Source organism: Hyperolius riggenbachi, chromosome 4 (genome assembly GCF_040937935.1).
Source record: "Hyperolius riggenbachi isolate aHypRig1 chromosome 4, aHypRig1.pri, whole genome shotgun sequence".
In the NCBI taxonomy this organism is placed as follows: Eukaryota; Metazoa; Chordata; class Amphibia; order Anura; family Hyperoliidae; genus Hyperolius; species Hyperolius riggenbachi.
In genome coordinates, this window is record NC_090649.1 from 316,902,797 (window position 1) to 316,923,427 (window position 20,631).

Here is a 20,631-nt window from a genome sequence, read left to right on the forward strand (position 1 = left end):
AGTAGCAGTAGCGTATTGTACCGTCTTAGCCATCAGTAAAAGCAAGAAGTTTTAAATCAGGATGATACCATTTATTGGCTAACTAAAAATGAATAAAAATAAGCCAGCTTTTGACCTTGCAGCCTTCGTCTGGCTTATTGAGAGCTGTATCAGAAAGAAGGAGAAGCTATCTAGGTTAAGTGTTTAGGAAGTGGGAGTCACATGAACATGTGCTGCTCAAGTGTCCTCCAAAGCATCGATCAGTCAACATATTACTGAAGACCACAGTCAAATGCTCGCAAATTCTAGAAGTCAAAACTCACGATTCCTCAAGTGGTACCAAGAAAACGGAAATTTCTGTAAAAGCATCACTTATGGTGCCCATACACAGTACAATAAAAACGTTTGATTCTCCCGTTTATTCGACCAAAACGACTGAATCGCAAATAATCTTTCTTTTCGATCAAGAAGAATGAACGATTAACACATTTTTTCAATAAAAATCTGAACGAACATGTTGGAAAAATCTTTAGATTAGATCTAATGGAATAATCGCACAAAATTATCTAATTGAAAAAAAAATTAAAAATTGTACCATGTATGGCCACCATTAGAGGAACCACTGTGAACTTTGTCAGAATAAGAGAAGAATTACGTTTATTATGAAAATTGCGAGCAGGTCAGAAAATTATGCACTACTCCTAAAGAGGAGAGCTCGCCCAGTGGTACAGACTATAGAGATATTAGAAACCTGGACGGCTCTTCATGTGCTTATAGAAATTTTATTGTACAAAATTGCAACAGACAACACAGCAACTGGGTTTCCCCTCTTTTTTAAATTGTCATTGTTATTCCCATCTTTGAAACAATATGTACTAAGTTTCCGTAACAAAGGAACGGTTTCTGTCCAAGCTGAATATGACGGACAGGCAAAGAAGTCCTAATGACTTTAAAGATTGTCATTAGGAGCAAAGTAATAGTGAGTCTCAAGTGTGAATCCATTGAGATGTTGACTCCTGGAGCTTTACGTAAGTTGAAGATGCCTTGCTGTTGAATTTACTTGAAAAATATTGGCAGTAATGTCAATATATGAGGATAGTCCCTCCCTATCATGTTGTTCGGTCCCCTGGAAATCTAAATAAAAGGACTGTCTACGACAAGCATTGTAATTCTCCTTCGCTTTGAGAAAGCCCCGTGGGCGGGGCGAAACGCATCAGCGGGAGGAGTCAGAACTGCAGTGAGCGCTCACGTGACCCCCGGACGCCAACACGGAACACTGTCAAGGCCTTGACTGGGAGCTGTACACGGAGGTGCAGAGACGCGGAGGTGCCAGAACGGCAGAATCTGAGGCTCGCTCTTATGAGCTAGAGCACGGCAGGCCCAATAGCGCAGCACGCCGGAGGTAACAGCAGAAAAGAGGTTGAGACGGAGTTCCGGAAAAACTTGACCATGGGAGCCGTGAGTTGCAACACACGCTGTGATAGAATGTGCATGTTATACTGATGCCTGAGGAAATTGAGCTTTAACTTAAGTACACACCACTGTCAAACAACAAAAGGAAGCTAGTGGAACTGCAGTGCAAGGCGTTTTGTGGATCAGTTCAGTGGGAGTAAAGGACTAATTCCTAGGACACTTGAAGATTGTGAATTCTATGGGTGTGATAGTTGCAGCTGCATAGAGGCCTCAAGGTGTGCGTCGGTGGTGGGTCCACCTACACACTCACTGTATAGGTGGCAGACGCAGTTTGCATAGGCCTAGGCTGGGCGACCGGCGTTCTGCAATAACCGGACAGTGAGAGGTGGAAGAATAGGGGAAGGAGCGCTCCCTCCAGTTCTGTCATAATATTTTAATTGTTTTTAAAAAAGAGGGGAAACCCAGTTGCTGTGTTGTCTGTTGCAATTTTGTACAATAAAATTTCTATAAGCACATGAAGAGCCGTCCAGGTTTCAAATATCTCTAAGAGAAGAATTATCCAGATCACAGGGCCCCTAAAAGTTCCCAATCATGTAACATTAGTCTTCAGCAATATGACAGTCACATGCAAGCAGACCAGGAAGTACGAGTTCTTTTGAGAAATGCTACACTTCAACAAAATGATGGGTGATGTATTGATTTTGATGGTACTACATGCATATTAAGCCAAAATGCTTAAGTTTGAAAACAAGGATTCCCAAGGATTCATTTAGTACCCAATGCTCACAGGTAATGTAGGCTGAGGCTAAGGACAGGGTGATGGAATGGGGAATTCCCCCAAAGAGACAAATAGTTTTTGATGCCCTCTCAAAGGAATTAGTTAATGGGTTTTTCTTTTATTTCTTTACAGTTCACCTAAATAAATAAAAACTAACACATTCACATTAAAAATGTTTTCATGTTATAAATTTAACTCATTTAAGTGATGTCTTCTTTCTTTTAGGTACCACGAACAGGCCGTCAACAAAAGGATTGACATTCCCTGCTGTAAGGTGGTAAAAGGGATCTCAGGCCACAAGGAGTGCTTCATATTGTGGTTCCCTACAACATCACTGTCAGTATAAGTAGTATCTGGCATCAATTCACTTTTAATTTGCTCAGTTTGACATCAGTTCATCATGACAAAGCCATACTAGTAAATAACACACTGTGGACAAAGTCCAAATTATGCGTGCGCTACAAAGTTAAGGACTACCCCAACTCTTGCATAGTACACCATGAAGAGTCTTTATTCAACATATAGTTGTTGAAGAAATCCACTGCTCTGTGTTTGTTTAGCCAGATCAAAGTATCTAATTACAGTAGTTATCAGCAGCTGTGAATAGACTGCAGATAAACTGTCCCAGAGGCTCTTCCCTTACAGTAAACACTGAGGCTTAACCCCTTCAGTGCTCCCTGCAAAGTGAAACCATGTCCTAAATTTAAGAGGATTTTTTTGGATTTTCATAAATTGTAATGAAGATTTTCTTTTGTCCATAAAGATTATCATGCTGTAGCTAATCTTTTAGAGCAGAGAGGAAATTCCTAGTTTAGTTCCACTTTAAAGTGGACCCAAGGTGAGAGTTATATGGAGACTGCCATATTTATTTCCTTTCAAGCAATACCATAATTCGTTTACTGTTATCTTGTACTCATTACTTGGAATACATTTTTATATACTTACTATTTTCCTGTGTGCTTGCACGGCTTGATGTCTTCAGTACAGGAGCAGACAGCTGTTTGGATATACTTTTGGCAGTTTTTTTGCTGGAGGATTCATCTTTCTTATGGCTTGGCCCAGCAGAAGCAGCAGAACTTCTTGAAGGCGTAATCGTTTTTTTCGTTTTAGCCTCGGCATTGCCTGTAGTCTTTTCAGTGGGCTCTAACACTAAAGAAATAAAATGTACCATATAACACCTACTATTAAACAGGTTCCCTAATTTAACTGGAAATTGCACCACAGGTTTAATAACATGAAGAGGTCCTCCAATTACACCTCCATATCAACCAATATTGTGATCTTCCAGTGAGATACCTAAAATATTAGAAAATAGTCAATAAATCTGTTTATGTGATCGCATTACATTGAAGATCTTGTTTAATACATACTTTTCTCCATTCTCTATAGGTGTTACTTTTTATGCCTGTCCTACAGGATTAGGAAGCAGCATGGAGAATGTGTCATATTGTAAATGTTATTCTGACCACCCTCTTAGGTCTATGGCCATTTGCAAAATCCCAGGCTAAGATTTAATCTAAACTACGAACTATGATGTCAAACTACTAGCTATAAGGAGGGATGGATGTGTGTGTGGAGGAGTCTCTTTTTGTTGATTCACAGGTACATTTTCCAGTTAAGCAGGACCAATAGATTTGACATTGTAGTATATGGAGAAAAGATGTTATGGTGAAGGCATGCCCAGGGATGCACAGCACAAAACATGCAATGTGACCAGAATGTCCGGCCACACTTACCAGTGCTGCGGGAGGCTGCCCGGTGTGTTGGCTTGGGAAGAGTGGCTGGTGGCTGCTTACTAGAACTAGCCGCAGGCTGTTTTGTTGCTGCTTCACCTTTCTTATGACTGCCAGCAGCTACTACATTTTTGAGAGGGAGAGTATTTTTTTTGTGTTTTAGTGGAGGTGGACCAGAAGGTGGTAATTCTGGGCAGACCCGACCCCTTTCTACAAAGAAGAAGAGTTGACAGAAGGCCTGCTCACAAATCGATTTTTAGGCAATTGTGTAAGTAAAACAACACATAGAAGACATTTGAAAGATATGAGAACCACACCAAAGCATACAAAAGATACTAAACATGAACAGCGATGGTTATTGACAGAAATATAAATATAAACTACCTTGGACGGATTTTACAGGGCAATGCAAAAACTACACTAGTATATGTGAAAAGGGGCTCCTTGCTGGAACATTAACAATGAAAAGTAAATTAAACTAAAACTAAAGCAACACAATCTGGATTAGTCTGACATCGCTGATGTTAGACTCATCCAGTCGCTATCACTGTAAATAAAATAATTAAGCCCTCTGTGATGAAACACATTTTTTTAGGCATTTTGTATGTAGAAGGTATAATGTATAACCATATAGCTACATCTCCACAGACACCTGACTGCCTTTTGAAGTGGACAAAACGCTCCTTGAACACACTGGGCCCTTTGCAATTACTAAACTTGCCAGTGTTTATTGTTAAAATCAAGCGATTCTTAAAATGTCTAATTCAGTTGTCACTGCACTGCCGGCAAACATTAGCTCACCAGGAAGACAGAACTTATTTGATGATTTTTTTCACGGTCCAGGTTCTTTTCCAATCATTCAATTAGTTGTGTTAGGGCTGGTTCAGACTCAATTTGCCTAGTGATTGCGATTTTGCATTACAAATTTTGGCCGATTTCATGGAGATTGTATTTTATGATTCTCATTTAGGGGAACGAGAATCCCATCATAATCACAGCCAATATGCTATATACAGCACAATTGGGATTTATACAAAATGTCAATGCTGCAGTGAGACTGGTCCTATAGAGTTACATTGTTACAAAGGGCTGAAACACTCCTGAAAAGTGCCTCAGAGTGAACTAGCCCTTAAATATGCAGGATTCACTGACACTGCTAGTTCCTGCCGCACCTGTGCTGGGCACTCCCAAAACAGCTGGGCATCAACTTGCTGCAACAATAAGGTAAACAACACTGATGGACTACCTCTTCAGGACCCACTGACACTGCTACTCCCTTCCACGCCTATGCCAGGTCAATACCACTGGGCACCATTGCACTGCCATAACAAGGTGAAGGGAACCAGACAGGCATCTATAAATTTCCCACCAGGGCTCCCCATTGGTCCACTAATTTGATCAATGGCACTTTCCTTGAGTCCTCAAATTTCTTCCTGCCTATTTACACTTCTGGAGAATAAGTGCAAACTTGTTTGTAAGTATATTTCCATTTAGGACCTTAATGGTGCCAAATTGGATCTTCCAACTCACCCCTGTATATAAAAGATATATTACTGATTCTTAGATTCAGACTGTGACACTTTTCAAAACATTACAGTTTAACAGTAACTATCCAGCACACACAAATGTGTAAAGTTTCACATTTGCAAAATATGGCTCAACTATGGATTGGTGACTGAATAGTTGTTAAAATATGCTAGGCTAGGTCACATTAGATGCTGTTTGTTATGTTATGACCTAAGTGAATAATGCATAGAATATGTAATTTCATAAAACACTGACGTAACATTTCTTCGACACATCAGCTCATTTAACTGCTGGAAACCTGTCAGGACAAACATATGGTACTTGCCATTGTTAATTTCTTTTCTTTTTTTTGTTTGTTTGAAGTTTCAGGGTGTTTATCTGTGTCCTTACTCTGCTGGACAGTGCAGAGATTCACTGACACAAACAAGTATTCAGTGACAAAAACAAGAATATAATCAGCTGGTCTCAAGACACCTGCATACATATTCCAGGTCACAGAATAACCACCAAGCAAGTGGATGACAGCCCCGAAGCTACATACTCAGAAATCAGAAAGAGGAGGAATGCACCCATATCTCTGCCCTGTCAGATTCATTTTACTGTAAGTGTGAAAAATAACACTAACAAAGGAAGTCCATTAGTTTGCGAGACTTGGAAATGAAAGTCATCTGATTTCACTAACTCAATGTCTAACGGCCACTGTCCTCCCTTATAAAGTTTACAGGTGTCCAATGGTCACCCAATAACCCCTATACAGTTCACTGGTACCTAGTTGTCCTCTCTATCCTATACAGTTCCCTAGTGTTTAGTTCTTTCCTCCTACCTCCCCCCATATGGCTATGGCTTTCCTGGTGATCTTCACCTCCAATATAGCTTTCCTGGTGGTCTAGTGGGCCAAACATAATGCAAAGTAGGGAAACCACTTGGGGGCCAAATTGAATGGCTCCGAGGGCCAGATTTGGCCCGCGGGCTGGAGTTTGACTTGTATGTTTTAGAAGAAACTGAGGCTCATGAGCATTAGCTGCAAGTCCAGTAATCACAGACCTTCAATTTCACAAAGGTTGTTAAGCTTTTGCAAATGGCGACTAATGTCCAAGAAAACAATTGTCTGCTTATTAAAGGCATGATCCTGAAATAATGAAAATTGTGATCTTACATATAACAAAATATTTGCTTAAACCAAACTTAAATGCTGATGAGTTACTCTGCCTGTAGCATGTCTTGTAAGAATTTGATTATCTCTTCATATCTGACCACTCTTGGATGTGTATGACTCCTCGTAAAACAACTCAACTACCTTGAAATACAGTTGTAAGTACACCAACTGTAATACCTATAGCTTGCCATACAGCCTTCTAGTTGTGCGTGACAGTCCCCAATCCCTTGCATTCATGCATTGTGTAACAAAAAGACTGATACTATAAGGACCTCTTCACACTGTGTTTTTCTGTGCATTTTTCTGCAATGTGGAAATGCATCAGCACTGACGGCCATGGTTAATTAATGGGCCCATTCATACCTAATGCATTTAATCTGCTTGGGTTTTTTCTTTGAAACACTATTATATCAAGTGTGAACATAGCATAAAATGTGCTTTGGGTCCTCAGGGAGAAAAACGATTTACAAATGCTTCGTTGTAAAATATTTTTCACATATTTACATATAGTGAAATAACAATAAACATGCCCATGTGGCTACCTTTCTTGTCTTCTGCTTTGTCTTCAGCAACAGATGTTTTTGAGGCTACTGCTCCATTTCCCGTTGTGGGTTTTAGTTCTTTGGGTGGTTCCTCACTGATTGGCACTGTATGACCATTTGATGTTCCCATATTTACAGGGACTTCACCATCTTAAATAGAAACACCACACGTTAGACTTACATAATCAAAACACTCAGGAATAAATCTGGCAGACCATAAAAACACTACCACGTTTGATTTATGGATTACCTGATTTGCACGTCAGCCAAATCACATTTGTGTGAGTGAATGATAGGTCAGTCAGAGGTACAAAGTACTGCGTGTTGAGTACAGGTACTGAATACTACAGCGGTTTAGTATGTGATAAGCATGTTATTGTTAGGTTTGTAAAAGCAATCGTTTGCCATGTTAAAGTTTAAATGAAAAAAAGTTACGCCATTGGGAGGGCTACTGCTTGCACTACACTATTGTTACTCTGCAAGTCTAGGGGAAAGGGAAGCAAGTTATGTGATTAGGAACCAGCTGGAGGAGCATTAAAAGTGATAAAATAGAAAGCCAGAAATTGGGAGAAGGAATGGAGCCAGCTAGATGTTATCGCTGAAGGACAGAGCAAATGGAAAAGTTTATAAAGCAAAGAATATAGCGGGTGCAGACACGCTTCTAACTCACAATCTTTTATTTTCCATCCTCTATACTATTTTAGGTGTATGCTTCTTTTTTCTCACTTTATTATGGTCAAAAAAAATATTCTGATTCAGTGTCCAGAAAAGTCGTGCAGGATCTGGCTTTGCGTTCTGTTACTACAATTATTTAACATAGGATCAGTCCACATGTCCGTTTGTTTTTTTTGTGGCCTGTTCTGTGAATTGGTCTGTTTTGGAGTGTATTGTGAACCCGGCCTCATCACAGTAATGCTGTCCAATCTTTTGGCAAACAATTCCCTTCAGAACACCTGCTGCCATTATTCTGCACACCACTTCTTGTGCTTTCATGGTCAGGTCATACCTTTTTTGCACCCCAGAGAGGCATAGCATTTTAGCAATAAGTGTTCCATGAAGACCACTTCTTACCAGACCTTTGTGAACTATCAACACGTCTACCACCAGCGTGCCACTGGTTCTGGCCAGGTCTGAGGGTGCCCCTGAATAGCTACCTATTGTAAAGAGCAGTCAGCAGTGTCTTTTATGTGCTGCACCAACACTGTGTTTTCCCTCTATTGCATTATCTGTCTTCATCCCCCGAAAGATCTGCCTGATAAAGTCCTTATTAACAAAGCAAAGCTCAGTCTTGCCACTGTTTTAGATATTGCAGGTTTTTTTTTAACAGCTTTTACTACTGTTGTTTTTTTTATTCTTCCTGGCACCTCTGTTTTGTCCTTTTGTCTTCCCTTAGTGGAGGGGTGTACCCCCTATTTTCCGATCTACTAAGGGTGACTTATTAACCCAAGTAGGGTCAAGGGTAATCTCCCCACCTGCCTATACATTGGTTGCCTTTGTGGTAACCCTTCCTTGTGAGGATTCATTCACACTGATTTAATTCTATGCAACATGACTTTAACATACTATTGTGGGCTCTAGATTTCCTTTTTGTTTTTACAAGAAGTGAACTGTCTTCAGCTTGTCATTAGAGCAAGGCATTTCCTTACCCAGTTTCATTACTCCATCACACCCGATTCTGTTTTTATAAATGTGTTTAAAGTTATCATGTTGATCATTAGCACCTGTTTTGGAATAACTGTTTATTTATGCACTAGACTAAAAGCTTGAAAAATCCTCAACTGTGTAATGTGTACCTGAGTACCTGAGGATGGTCACACGCTTACTGATTTAGGGTTTCTTCTGTTTGTAGACTTGTAGATTGTTAATTGATCAAAACTAATAATTACATTATTTTAGATAAAAATTCACACCACAGTATCTAAACATTTTTTACAGTACTGTAAAAAAAATATTGCTACAGCAGTTTACCTATACAGTATTTCTTATGTCTCTTTGAATGTTGATACCTATATTACCAGCGCTACATACAGTATGAATACATTCTAATCATGTAAACTAAATGTTACTGCTAAACTCCTAGGCATTTTTCAATGTAGGTATGAAAATGACAATGTGGGGCAGTTGTCAAACACTATTTGCATATATATATTGATATTGTGTCACATCTAGTAAATTTTAGTTAGTTGCATACTGAAATGGGAAGGTTATTTTTAATGAGATTAAATTACACTTGAGCACTTATAATAGTGATTTTAGTTTCTATAAATTGCAGCCCTTTGCTCAATAAAGCACTTTAAAAATAAATGCAGTCCACAAGCAACTGAGAGTCTGATTTATCACGATCACTAAAAACCAGAATCAGAATTCGTGCTTCACTTAGCAGTTGAAACCTGCCTGTTAGGCAGCTGATCCATTTTGTTCTAGTAATTTCTTTTTAGTTCTCGTACTAAATCAGACAAATTAGATTTGCTGGTATAAGAAACTTTCAAAATCACTCTGAGTAGTTTTGAATGAGAACAATTTTTTCTGGTCAGACGTACGTCAATTCCTGGAATCATGTCCGAAAGCAAAAGCAGCTTCAAATAGACGGTGAAGTATGCACAATAAACTAAACTATGAGAAATATATAAAGATTAGAATTAGAATCTCACCATGGTCAGGTATTTCCTTAAGAACGCCTCTTCTTATAAGCTCCTCTCGGCTCTGTCTCATGGAAATCTTACGTTCTAACACTGAAAAACAAAAAAGTGCATGACTCATTATGGAAAGGAACCCATCCAACTGTCTTACCAACATCGGCGACTCTGGAATACAGCTATTCCTGTCCCAACCTGCTAGATGGGTTTTGAGTAACTAAGAATAGAAATGATCAATGCTGAAACACTAATAATGGAAACCAATGCTGAAATACAAACATGAATGCACATAAATTATTAAAATTATAGATTGATGTAAACATTTAAATATTAAACAAGATAAGGTACTTTTCCGTTAGCCGGGCGCAATCGCTGAGGTGGCGTTAATTACCATTCCCCCTCCAGGCCGCCATGGATAGTAGGGAAAGATGTAACTCTGCTGCCAGCGATCGCTGGAGTTACATCTTCCCTTACTATCCATGGCGGCCTGGAGAGGGAATAGTAATTAGCGCCACCTAGCGGTTGCGCCCGGCTAACTGAAAAGTACCCAAGAAAATATGCAAAAATGTTGTATCACTTTCTAGATCTGGTGCTTTGGCACCTACTGATGACTGTAACATTTAGGCCTCATCCATACTATGCTACGCAGATGGCCATGCATTTTTCACTGCCACACATGGCATCTGGATTGCTCTCCATTGCAGCACTGATCCCAGTCATTGACAATGAAAGGAGCAGTTCTGCATTAGGAAAAATGAATGCAGCAGTGCGTTACAATAACACATTGCTGCACAGTGCATCAGTGAGAACGTCAGCATGGTCTATGCTCTTCTGATATCCTTGCATATCACACATTATACATGTTGCTAGGATGCCCACAGCAATGCGGTTAGTGTGAACCGGGCATACCAGTACAGAGATAGATACATAGCCTGCCATAGCGGATCCAATGCTACAAATGTTTCCTGATGTGGTATTCCTTTCAGCCTTACTCTGAGCAACAAAACCTGTACCCCCAATATTTAATTAAATGGCACAATAGAAAATGCATTTTATTATGTTTTAGTGGTCATGTTTGGTGACCCAGACAAATAAATAAAGTGCAAGTGTTTTCCCCATAGCCAGGTACTATTAGTGTAAGATTATACTCCGGCTGATGTTTGTAAGCTGAATTTTTTCATTGTTTTACTTCAGGGGTAGGGAACCTATAGCTCTTTTGATGGCTACATCTGGCTCACAGACAAATCCGTAGGGGTTGATTCACTAAGCTACAACGCTCAAGCAGCACAGCTTAGTGTGATAGCACAAGTAACATTTTCAAAGTAGGCATGCTACTGCTGTAGCATGCACAACTAACTTACTCGTGCTCCCCCCAAAACTAACGGCCTCTCCAATTGTCCCACCCTGCACACTCTCAGGTCCAGTGACTTTGTAGGACGAGATCCCTGCACTTTGACTGGCCCAATAGGCTGCCTGTTACTTGATAGGCAGATAATTGGACCACAGTATGCAGCTGTAAGATGCTGCAGACATTAGACTGAGAGCACCTCTATGGGACAGCAAATTATATGGCAGACATAAGAAGTGAGCAGCACACAGCAACCAGGAACAGCCCATCTTGTATAAGCCCTAAGCAAGTGATATGACTGGTTCCATGAACTCTAGAGAGCTGCATAATATGCCAGCACATGTATAGGGAATCATTATAATAATTATGTTCCAAATACAAGAAGGCCTGATGTCCTGCAGAGTGTGAAGTAGCATCTGACATCATATGTTATGTGGGCACTTGCATTAATCATACAAACTGTTCAGAAGAAGAAATTGTTACTGAAGAGGAAGCATAAGGAGAAAGGCTGAGAGGAACATGTGTCATCACATTCTGTTGGCAACCCCTTCTGATTATAAGCCCATGCAAGATATCTCCATCTTATACAGTACTTAATTTACTGATTTCAGTCCAAGGCCACAGCATAGAGGTCTACACATTACATTAAGTACATATAAAACAGGTTGTCCCATATGCTGACATATAACATGCATACATTTGAAAAAGTCGCGGGCTTATATAGGAGCGACGTTAAATTATGGTATTACTAGCAATATCGGTAAATAACAATTTACGCAAAACGTTAAACAACGAAAACGATAACAAAAACAGTAAATAACAATTTAACCACTTCTGTGCCAGGGGGTGGTTTGCCTGATCGGTGCTGCGTGGGCTCTCCAGCCCGCAGCACCGATCAGATAGCAGCCAGGGCGATCAGACTACCCACCTTTTTTCCCCACTAGGGGGATGTCCTGCTGGGGGGGTCTGATCGCCGCCGGCTGTTTGCGATGCGGGGGGGGGGGCTCTTCAAAGCCCCCCTCCGCAGCGCTTCCTGGCCTCCTTCCCCTTCCCTCCCTCTCCCTCCCCCTGTGAGCGGCGCAGGACGGAATTCCGTCCTGCCCCGGATAGGATAGGCTTCAGCCTATCAGGTGCCGGCGATCCCCAGCCAATCAGAGGCCGGGGATCGCCGATCTCCGCTACGGCGCTGCTGCGCAGCAGCGCCGTATACAAGTAGACAGCGGGGAAGATCTTCCCCGTGTGTTTACATTTGCCCTGCGAGCCGCGATCGGCGGCTCGCAGGGTGTTCACGGAGGCACCCTCCGTGAACTGACATGGAACGGCCGCTCTGGAATCCACTTCAGGATTCAGGGGCGTACTTAAGCGTATGCAGAATCCTGAAGTGGTTAATTACGGTATTACATTATTGGTAAATTTACCAATAATGTTGAACCAAACAACCTAGCCTCTTCCTATTCTCACACAGAACCCTCCCCTGGTTGTACCTAACCTTAGGACCCCCCCCCCCCCCCCCCCCAGTGGTGCCTAACCTTAACACCCCCTGATCCTTGCTAACAATAATACGATAAATTTCAATTAAATTGCAGCTGCCAGCTAAAGAGCATAATGGCTTTCTATATTATGATAAATAACAATTGTGCCCACATATATCGATAAATAACAATTGTGCCCCTTTTTAGTCCACAACTTGTTCAAATGCTCCTAATTGTCATTGCTCTCTGCTACACATTTTTCCTCTGTGTTAATATATAGAAACCAATCCAATTTCACATTGCTTGAAATCCAATTAGATCAGTTTAATTATTATCCTATGGGTCTTCTGTCTGCTAAATGACGGCACCTTGGTATGATTTTCAAGCTTACTCTGGAACAGTTCTCTCTTACTTGATAATTTGAATACGGTTCTGGAAACTGGCAAAACAGTTCTCAACAAGCAGTGCCCCCTATGTATTTCTACTCTGCACTGGCCTCTGCATGAGCTATGGTTATGTACTGTATATAGGGATAGGGTTCATCTGTGCAGGTGGCCATTGACATGCTATGAATTTTGAGTTCATACAAATTTTATGTTAATAGTATGCAAATGTGCACAGCTTGAAATTTGACCATTAAAAATCAACAACTGCATTTGATTGGGTCAGTTCCAACCTGCTTAAATTAGCATTCAATTAACATCAAATTTGCATTAGCTTCCAATAATCAGGATCCGTTTGGCCAACTCTACTCATCTGTTGTGTGCAGAAGGCTGTGTGCCTGTCTAGTAACTTACAATGTGTGCATGAAGAATAGAACTCCTCACCCTCACGTGACTTCATAGCGGCGCTGTGTGCGTCTGTACACGGTTCCTCTAAGGCTTACATTTCTTTTCTGCAGCCTCTGCCTTTACTACTGCCTTCCTTTTAAGAGCTTCTGCCTCCTTTTGTGCAGCCTCTGCCTTCCTTTTAGCTGCTCTGTCTCCATTTGTGCAGCCTCTGCCTCAATGGCTGCTTTCTTTTGGGCAAAGGCTGTCTGAATTATTGAGGCTTCTAAATCAGCATGGGCCTTGATTACTTGTTGGCTCAGAGTGGATGATCTTGATTGTAGAGACGTGGAAAATTTTGGGGAGTTACTAGCAGATGCATCACGTCGAAACCTGAATACAAGAAGTTGTATGATTTTCACTTGTCTTTGGTGGAACTACTAAATTGTCTCTGTCAAGACTGAGCTCATCAAATCCCTTCAATTCATGTGCTGTTTTAAGAGACTGTTATTATTTAAGGCAAAAGTCCCTGATAGTTCTCATAGGCAGCAATGAGTTGTTTCAGAGTGCTCTGTAGTTGCAGTGACTCATGAGAAGGTTGGCAGACGTTTGCCATCTTAAAACAGAATGTATTTGTGATTATTCAGGTTGGAGTGAGCTCTAAGGTGTCCCACAGTGAATCACTGCTGAATATGCAAACCTTCTCTTTGTTGTCTGATAGCTAAACACACCTCCAGAACCACTGGAATGCAATTATGTCAGCTTGTTAATATTACAGAACCACACTAATCCAACATGCATACAGACTGTTTCAGATTGGTTGATCCTCACCAGTGCATGGCATGAAATAATGTGGCTCTATGGGGTAGGACTTGAAACACCCAGTTACAGATTGCCCAGCAAGCTCATGGTCAACCAGAACTCCTAGCAGTGTGTAAGGGGCTGAAAGAGACCAAAAAGCCTTCTTACTAAGATGATATGAAAAACAGAACTTGCCTTCTTAAAACAGAAGGTATTTGCAATTATTCAGCTAGTATAGTTGCCTCCAATATAGGTAGTATAATTGTCCCCAGTATAGGTACTATAGTTGCCCCAGTATAGGTAGCTAGCATAGTTGCCCCCAGTATAGATAGTATAGTTGTCCCAGTATAGACAAGACAAATAACATTTATATCGCGCTTTTCTCCTGGCGGACTCAAAGCGCCAGAGCAGCAGCTACTAGGGCGCGCTCCATAGGTAGTAGCAGTGTTAGGGAGACTTGCCAAAGGTCTCCTACTGAATAAGTGCTGGCTTACTGAACAGGCAGAGCTGAGATTCGAACCCAGGTCTCCTGTGTCAGAGGCAGAGCCCTTAACCATTACACCATCCAGCCAGTATAGGTAGCTAGTATAGTTGCTCCAGTATAGGATAGCTAGGTAGATGCCTCTAGTATAGATTAGCCAGGTAGTTGGCCAGCCTGCTCCCCCCTACCTTCCTCCCCGCAGCCCCCACTTATCTCGCCTTCTCAGCCGGTGGCCGCTTCCTCTAGTATAGTCCCGCCCCCTCACCTCCGTCAGAGACCTCAGGACAGAGTGACCCGCAGCGCTACTGTGAAGAGGAAGCAGGAGAGCGTCTCCCCTGGTAACGGTGCATATACAGTAAGTAAATACCTCCTGCATATTGCTTTCCTACAGGGAGCGGCTCTCCTGCTTCCTCTTCACAGCAGCGCTGTGGGTTGCGCTGATCTGAGGTCTATGGCGGAGGCAAGGGGGCCGGGGACTATCCTAGAGGAAGCGGCCGTCGGCTCATAAGGTAAGACGAGCGGCAGCTGTGGGGAGGGAGAGGGGCGGGATGACACTGCAGCTTCCAATGCCGTCTGCTGAACTAGTTTCACCTGGCGTCATGGGCGGCCTGCCCCTGTACATATACATAGTGCAAAAGCAGATGTGTAAGACAAAGCTCCTGTATATAGTCACTGTAATACTGCTGTCTGCAATACATGGTTTCTGTTCTGAATTAGCTGGCATACACAGGCCTAGTTAAAGAGATTCTTAAGTCTAAAAACCTGAGGCTTTTTGCAGCCCCCTGCAGTCATCTTGTGCCCACGCCGTCCTTCCAAGACCCTCCAGTCAGGAGCAGCGACACCCTCAAAACTGGCCAGTCACAGGCTACTGTGCATATGCGGCTCAGAGCCACACACATCCTTATCGCGCTCCAATTGGCGGGAGTGTTCTGCGCAGTAGCAATCTTCCAGTGCTAAGCATGCGCAGAGTGCCGGTGTGCACAGGGACACGATAATGAGGAGCGTGGCTGACCAGGTTTGAATGGGCTGCTACTGCTGACTGGAAGGTCATGGAAGGACGGCATGGGCACAGGATGACTGCAGGGGGCTGCAAGAAGCCTCAGGTTTTTAGACTTAAGTATCCCTTTAACTAGGCCTGTGTCGTGGAAGGATAACACAAGCACAGGAGGCCTGCAGGGGGCTGCAAGAAGCACCAGGTAAGTTAAACTGCTTTTTTTTTTTTTTTTTTTTTTTTTAGAGAAATTCCTTCTAAGGTGCTGCAGTTATTAAGCTACTGTCTCTAAGCTGTATATGCAGCCTGCCCAGTCAGCACTGGAAATGTGACCCCTGTAACTTAAGTTGTGATAGGATAGTGAGAACTCACAATCTTATGCTGGACATACACGGTCCAATCCGGCGGCTCGATTAGCCGCCGGATCGACTCCCGCCACGTCCCGCTCGTCCGGGTCGATTCCCGCTCGTCCCCGCGGGCGCTTCCTTATCTTCCGCTCGACTCACCACTATTGTCCGCACGCAGGGATCGAGCACGGAATCGATCCGGCGGGTCATCGGACCTGTCGGAAATTATCAATCGAGCCATCAGCGGCTCGATTGATAAGGGGTGAAACGAACCATGTATCCCCAGCATTAGAAGCATTGGCAGATAGTAGACTTGATAATAAATGATGCCTTTGCAGATCAGCAAATATCAGATAGATAGGTCAAAAGATGCATGAGGCAAGATGTCTGAAACCAAACAGAAAAACAAGCTGGAAGGAGGGGCTGACCACAGCCAGAGCTACAAAAGGGGAGGTAGGACAAACTTCTGAATGCATACATGAATCTGCTGGACTGCAAGAAAATGCACGTGTAAAGGCCGGTTCACACTGGCATGCAAGTGGTAAACAGATCCGTGAAAGCGGTTCCGATGAATGGAATGAATCCATTGCCGTTCTGTTGCTTCAGTTCCATTTCCTACAGTATATCCCCCAGACGCCATCACCAAAGTGGATTTTGCTTGCTAGAATGGTCCGTTTTTAGCCACTGTGTTGTTAAGGATCTGTTTCTCATTGCCTCCAATGCAGTGTTTCAGCGTCTGTTTCCGTTCCGCTGGGCTCCGCTGTCCAGGAAAATTGCTGCAGCACCAAATTTGTCTGTTCAGCAGAGCATGCAGAACATATCTGTTGGAACGGACTGATGTGAATGGATCCATAGGTCAACATTGCATCTGTTCGCATCCGTTAGGATCCGTTCCATTACGATCTGCAAACAGACTGTTTTTTATTGCCAGTGTGAACCAGGCCTTGCATAACAGTACTTTTTCTTTTTAGTAAATTGCAGAGTGCTGAAAAATTATTTTAAACAGAAGATGAAAAATTATCTCCTAGGAAAAAACTTAGAAAAAGAGAATTGGATCAGGCCCCATGCCTCTAGTTCAGATGGCATTCAATATTATTTTATGTTTTTGTTAAGTAGGCACAGCTGATTTCAACATTACAATATATTAATGACATGGTATAAACAGTAATATAGATATTGCCATTGAAATAAGTATGGCTGCACTATGCCCTGTCAACTCAGTTATTGCATTGTGATTCATTATAACTGCTGACAATGTAATTTCATAATGTCTTGGGATTAGCCAGGCAATTCAGAATTACTGAAAATAGCCTGGACTCAGCTGCCAAATGGCACAGAATTTATGTTTTAACTGAAACAGGCTGTTAACTAGTTAACCCATTTTCAGGAAAGTATTAAGCAGGGGGCATAGAGGAAAACACATGCAACATTTTATACAGTGAAAGGACCACAAACTAAATTGAATAGGTCTAAACTTCGCAATGCATGTTTCATGTGTGTTTTAAAATCATACATTTGCTTTTTCCCACATACGGCATACGAGTTGCACACAATGGTTTCCCTAGTTAAAGAGACACTAAAGCGAAAAAAAAATATGAAATAATGATCAGGGCAGGGCCGAGGCATAGGCTGGAGAGGCTCCAGCCTCAGGGCGCAGTGTAGGAGGGGGCGCGCAATTCATTCAGCTGTCATTCCTAATTGTGTTTGAAGCAGAAAGAAATAAGAAAAGGAGATACATGGAAGTGACTACAAGCCAGATAACTAGAGATTAAGGTGTTGGGGGCCCTGTGGCCCTCTTAGTCTAATAGCAATCAGTGTGTGACGGCTGGGGTGGAGGGATGGAGGGGCGCACTTTGGTGTCTCAGCCTTGGGTGCTGGAGGACCTTGTCCGGGCTCTGATAATGATTTGTATGTGTAGTACAGCTAAGAAATAAAACATTAGGAGCAGAGACATAAGTCTAATGTTGTTTTGAGTACAGGAAGAGTTAAGAAACTCCAGTTGTTATCTATGCAAAAGATCCACTGAGCTCCACGACTTGTGTGTCAGTCACTGAATTGTTTTTTTTTCTACAGAGGACAGTTGAAAAGTTCACTAGCCTGCTCTTGAAAATAATTTAAAATGCTGAGTAGTGTGTAAACTGCAAATATTAGAGAATGATTCAATATTATAAAAAAAACTATATAGCTGAAAATAAGAATATGAGAATATTTTCTTTCCTACTAATGTTCTAGTAATTATCCGTACTACACAACCAATTCATTATATCATAATTTTTTTTTCACTTCAGTGTCTTTTTAATGAACGAGATAGGGCCTGTAGGTTTGTTTTTAACCTGAATCCGTTCTTAAGTCGGTAAACTGTGCCATCTCTGTGCCCCTTTATCTCCTATGTGCCTCCAATGTGACAGAGGGGGCTCTGTGTCACCTCTGTTCCACTGTGCCTTCAATGCCCACCTCTGTGCCACCTCTGCCCCCACCCTCTGTGTCACCTCTGTCCCCCTGTTCCCTCAGTGTCCCCCTTTGCCTTCACTGTGTACCTCTGCCTCCAAAGTGTTCCTCTGTACCACATCTGCCCACCTGTTCCCCTGTGTGCCTCCTTCTGTTCCCCTTTGTGCATCCTTCGGTCCTAGCGATTGTTATGTGCTAATTTAGCTTATGCAAGATTTAAAGGACCTGTAGCAATTGCAATTAAAGTTTTTAAATGTAATTTATTTCACGTAATCCACACAAACTTCCAAAGGGTCCCAGGGCTGGATCACAGGTTTGCTTTAAAGTGAACCTAAAGCCACGGGAAAAAAATGAGATGAACTCACCTGGGGCTTCCCTCAGCCCCCTGCAGCCGATCGGTGCCCTCGCAGCTCCGCTCCGATGCTTCCGCACCCCCCGGCGAACACTTCCGGTTTGGCCGCCAGGAGGCCGCAATAGCAGCATAGGGGGCGATATACAGGCTGGGAAGGCGAACAACCACTCGCGTTCCCATGCCTGTCGGCTGGTGACGGCCAAACCGGAAGTGTTCGCCGGCGGGTGCAGAAGCATCGGAGCGGAGCTGCGAGGGCACCGATCGGCTGCAGGGGGCTGAGGGAAGCCCCAGGTGAGTTCATCTCATTTTTTTTCCGTGGCTTTAGGTTCACTTTAAAATGTGTAAGTAAAACTCTCTATATAGTGTAGTGTACCACAGCAAAATGTCATTTTACCAAGTTTAAAAACAGTTTTTCCTTGAATGTTTTTTAAATAATTTTTTTTCATAAACAAAGTCTTTTTGAAAAAAAAAAGTTTGACTTTTTGTCATTTTCATGTTGTTCAAATTGGGTGTTCATAAGTTGTGCTGCATAAATATGTTAGCTCTTTATAAATATAATGTAATAATAATAATTGATGTTTTAAACCACACATGAATTATGTATGTATTTGTATTTGTGATGTTGACTGTCCTGATTGTACTGTGTGTTGAACTACTCATATATCTATGCTCCCCACTATTGCCTGTTTTTTACTTTCTACGGTGCTAAAGAAGATGACGGTGCTACATAAATAAACAATAATAATAATAATATGGCTCTTATCAATTGTGCAGCAGAAAAGTATATGTCTGCCATTCTCACAACAAAGAGTTTATTTGTGTTTCTAGAAAACAGAGACTGAATGAACGAGCCAGAAGTAAGAGGTCATGTTCACAAGTCTGTGAGTTCATCATTTGGTTTGTCAGATTCTGTGTGTCACAGCCAATAAGGAATGCAGCTTGCACTAATCATAGTATTTACTGACAGCTGGGAGTGTGCTTGTAATGTATGTGGGTGTTCAAAGATAGTGCTGAATGTAGTACTTGTTCCATAGCATTCAGCAAACCCCTCAAAGTACTAAAGTAAATAACCATATGTGCATTGTACAAAGTTCAATAAGCTGTGTGACCAGCACATCATTTTCATTCCTTTGTGTTCAGCAGAAAAGCAGAATTAGAGCTCAGCTCTAGAAAAGAAATATGTTCAATCCGAATAGTGCTGAACCAGGTCAGAAACGTTCTGGGGTTTTTACTGTAGTTTGTATCCCCATTGAAAAGATGTTCCCTCGCATCCAGTGGTGTAGATAGAGATTACGGGACCCAACAGCAAAACTTTCATGGGACCATCAGATGTAGCCACTCTTTAGCTATACCACCTGCCCCTACCCTATGCATATGACTTAATTGGTCAATTTACATTTTCATGCAATCTACACTGCATATAGTCCATGGGCACCGAGACAAAATCATAAGGTGAATGAACACAAAAAAGTTAATGGTGATTACATCAAGTACCACCTAGGCCTCCTCTGCTCTAGGGCCCCATAGCAGCTGCTTTGGCTGCTATGGCTATCGCTACGCCCTTGCTTGTATCCTGTCCCTGGGACCCACATAAAGGCTTTTAGCTTCAATAGGAAAACTAGTTGTACCCGGGACAGTAAAGGAGGATTGAAGGGGAACTGTAGTGAAAATAATGTAATGAATAATTTTTTACAACATTCATTTATAGATAATTTGGTCAGTGTTTGCCCATTGTAAAGTCTTTCCTCACCCAGATATGCCGTACCATACTATTCATAAATATAATTTTTCCCCCTGGAACCGGGCTTTAAAAATCGGACAGATAAGTAAGTACCGGCATATGGGAATGTTTCCTAGGTT

At 42.0% G+C, this 20,631-nt stretch overlaps 1 protein-coding gene across 3 annotated transcripts in view; it reads right to left on the reverse strand.

Annotated features, from left to right (window-relative positions):
- PHACTR2 (phosphatase and actin regulator 2) overlaps positions 1-20,631 on the reverse strand; it is a 171,351-nt gene that overhangs the window by 43,439 nt on the left and 107,281 nt on the right. For 2 of the 3 annotated variants that reach the window (XM_068231696.1, XM_068231695.1), the window contains exons 3-6: positions 9,780-9,860; positions 7,129-7,278; positions 3,907-4,113; positions 3,116-3,319 (exon numbers count right to left, since the gene is read on the reverse strand). In XM_068231696.1, the coding sequence (XP_068087797.1) occupies positions 3,116-3,319; positions 3,907-4,113; positions 7,129-7,278; positions 9,780-9,860 (642 nt within the window). The remainder of the gene's footprint in view (positions 1-3,115; positions 3,320-3,906; positions 4,114-7,128; positions 7,279-9,779; positions 9,861-20,631) is intronic. The other variant, XM_068231697.1, reaches the window with a different exon arrangement.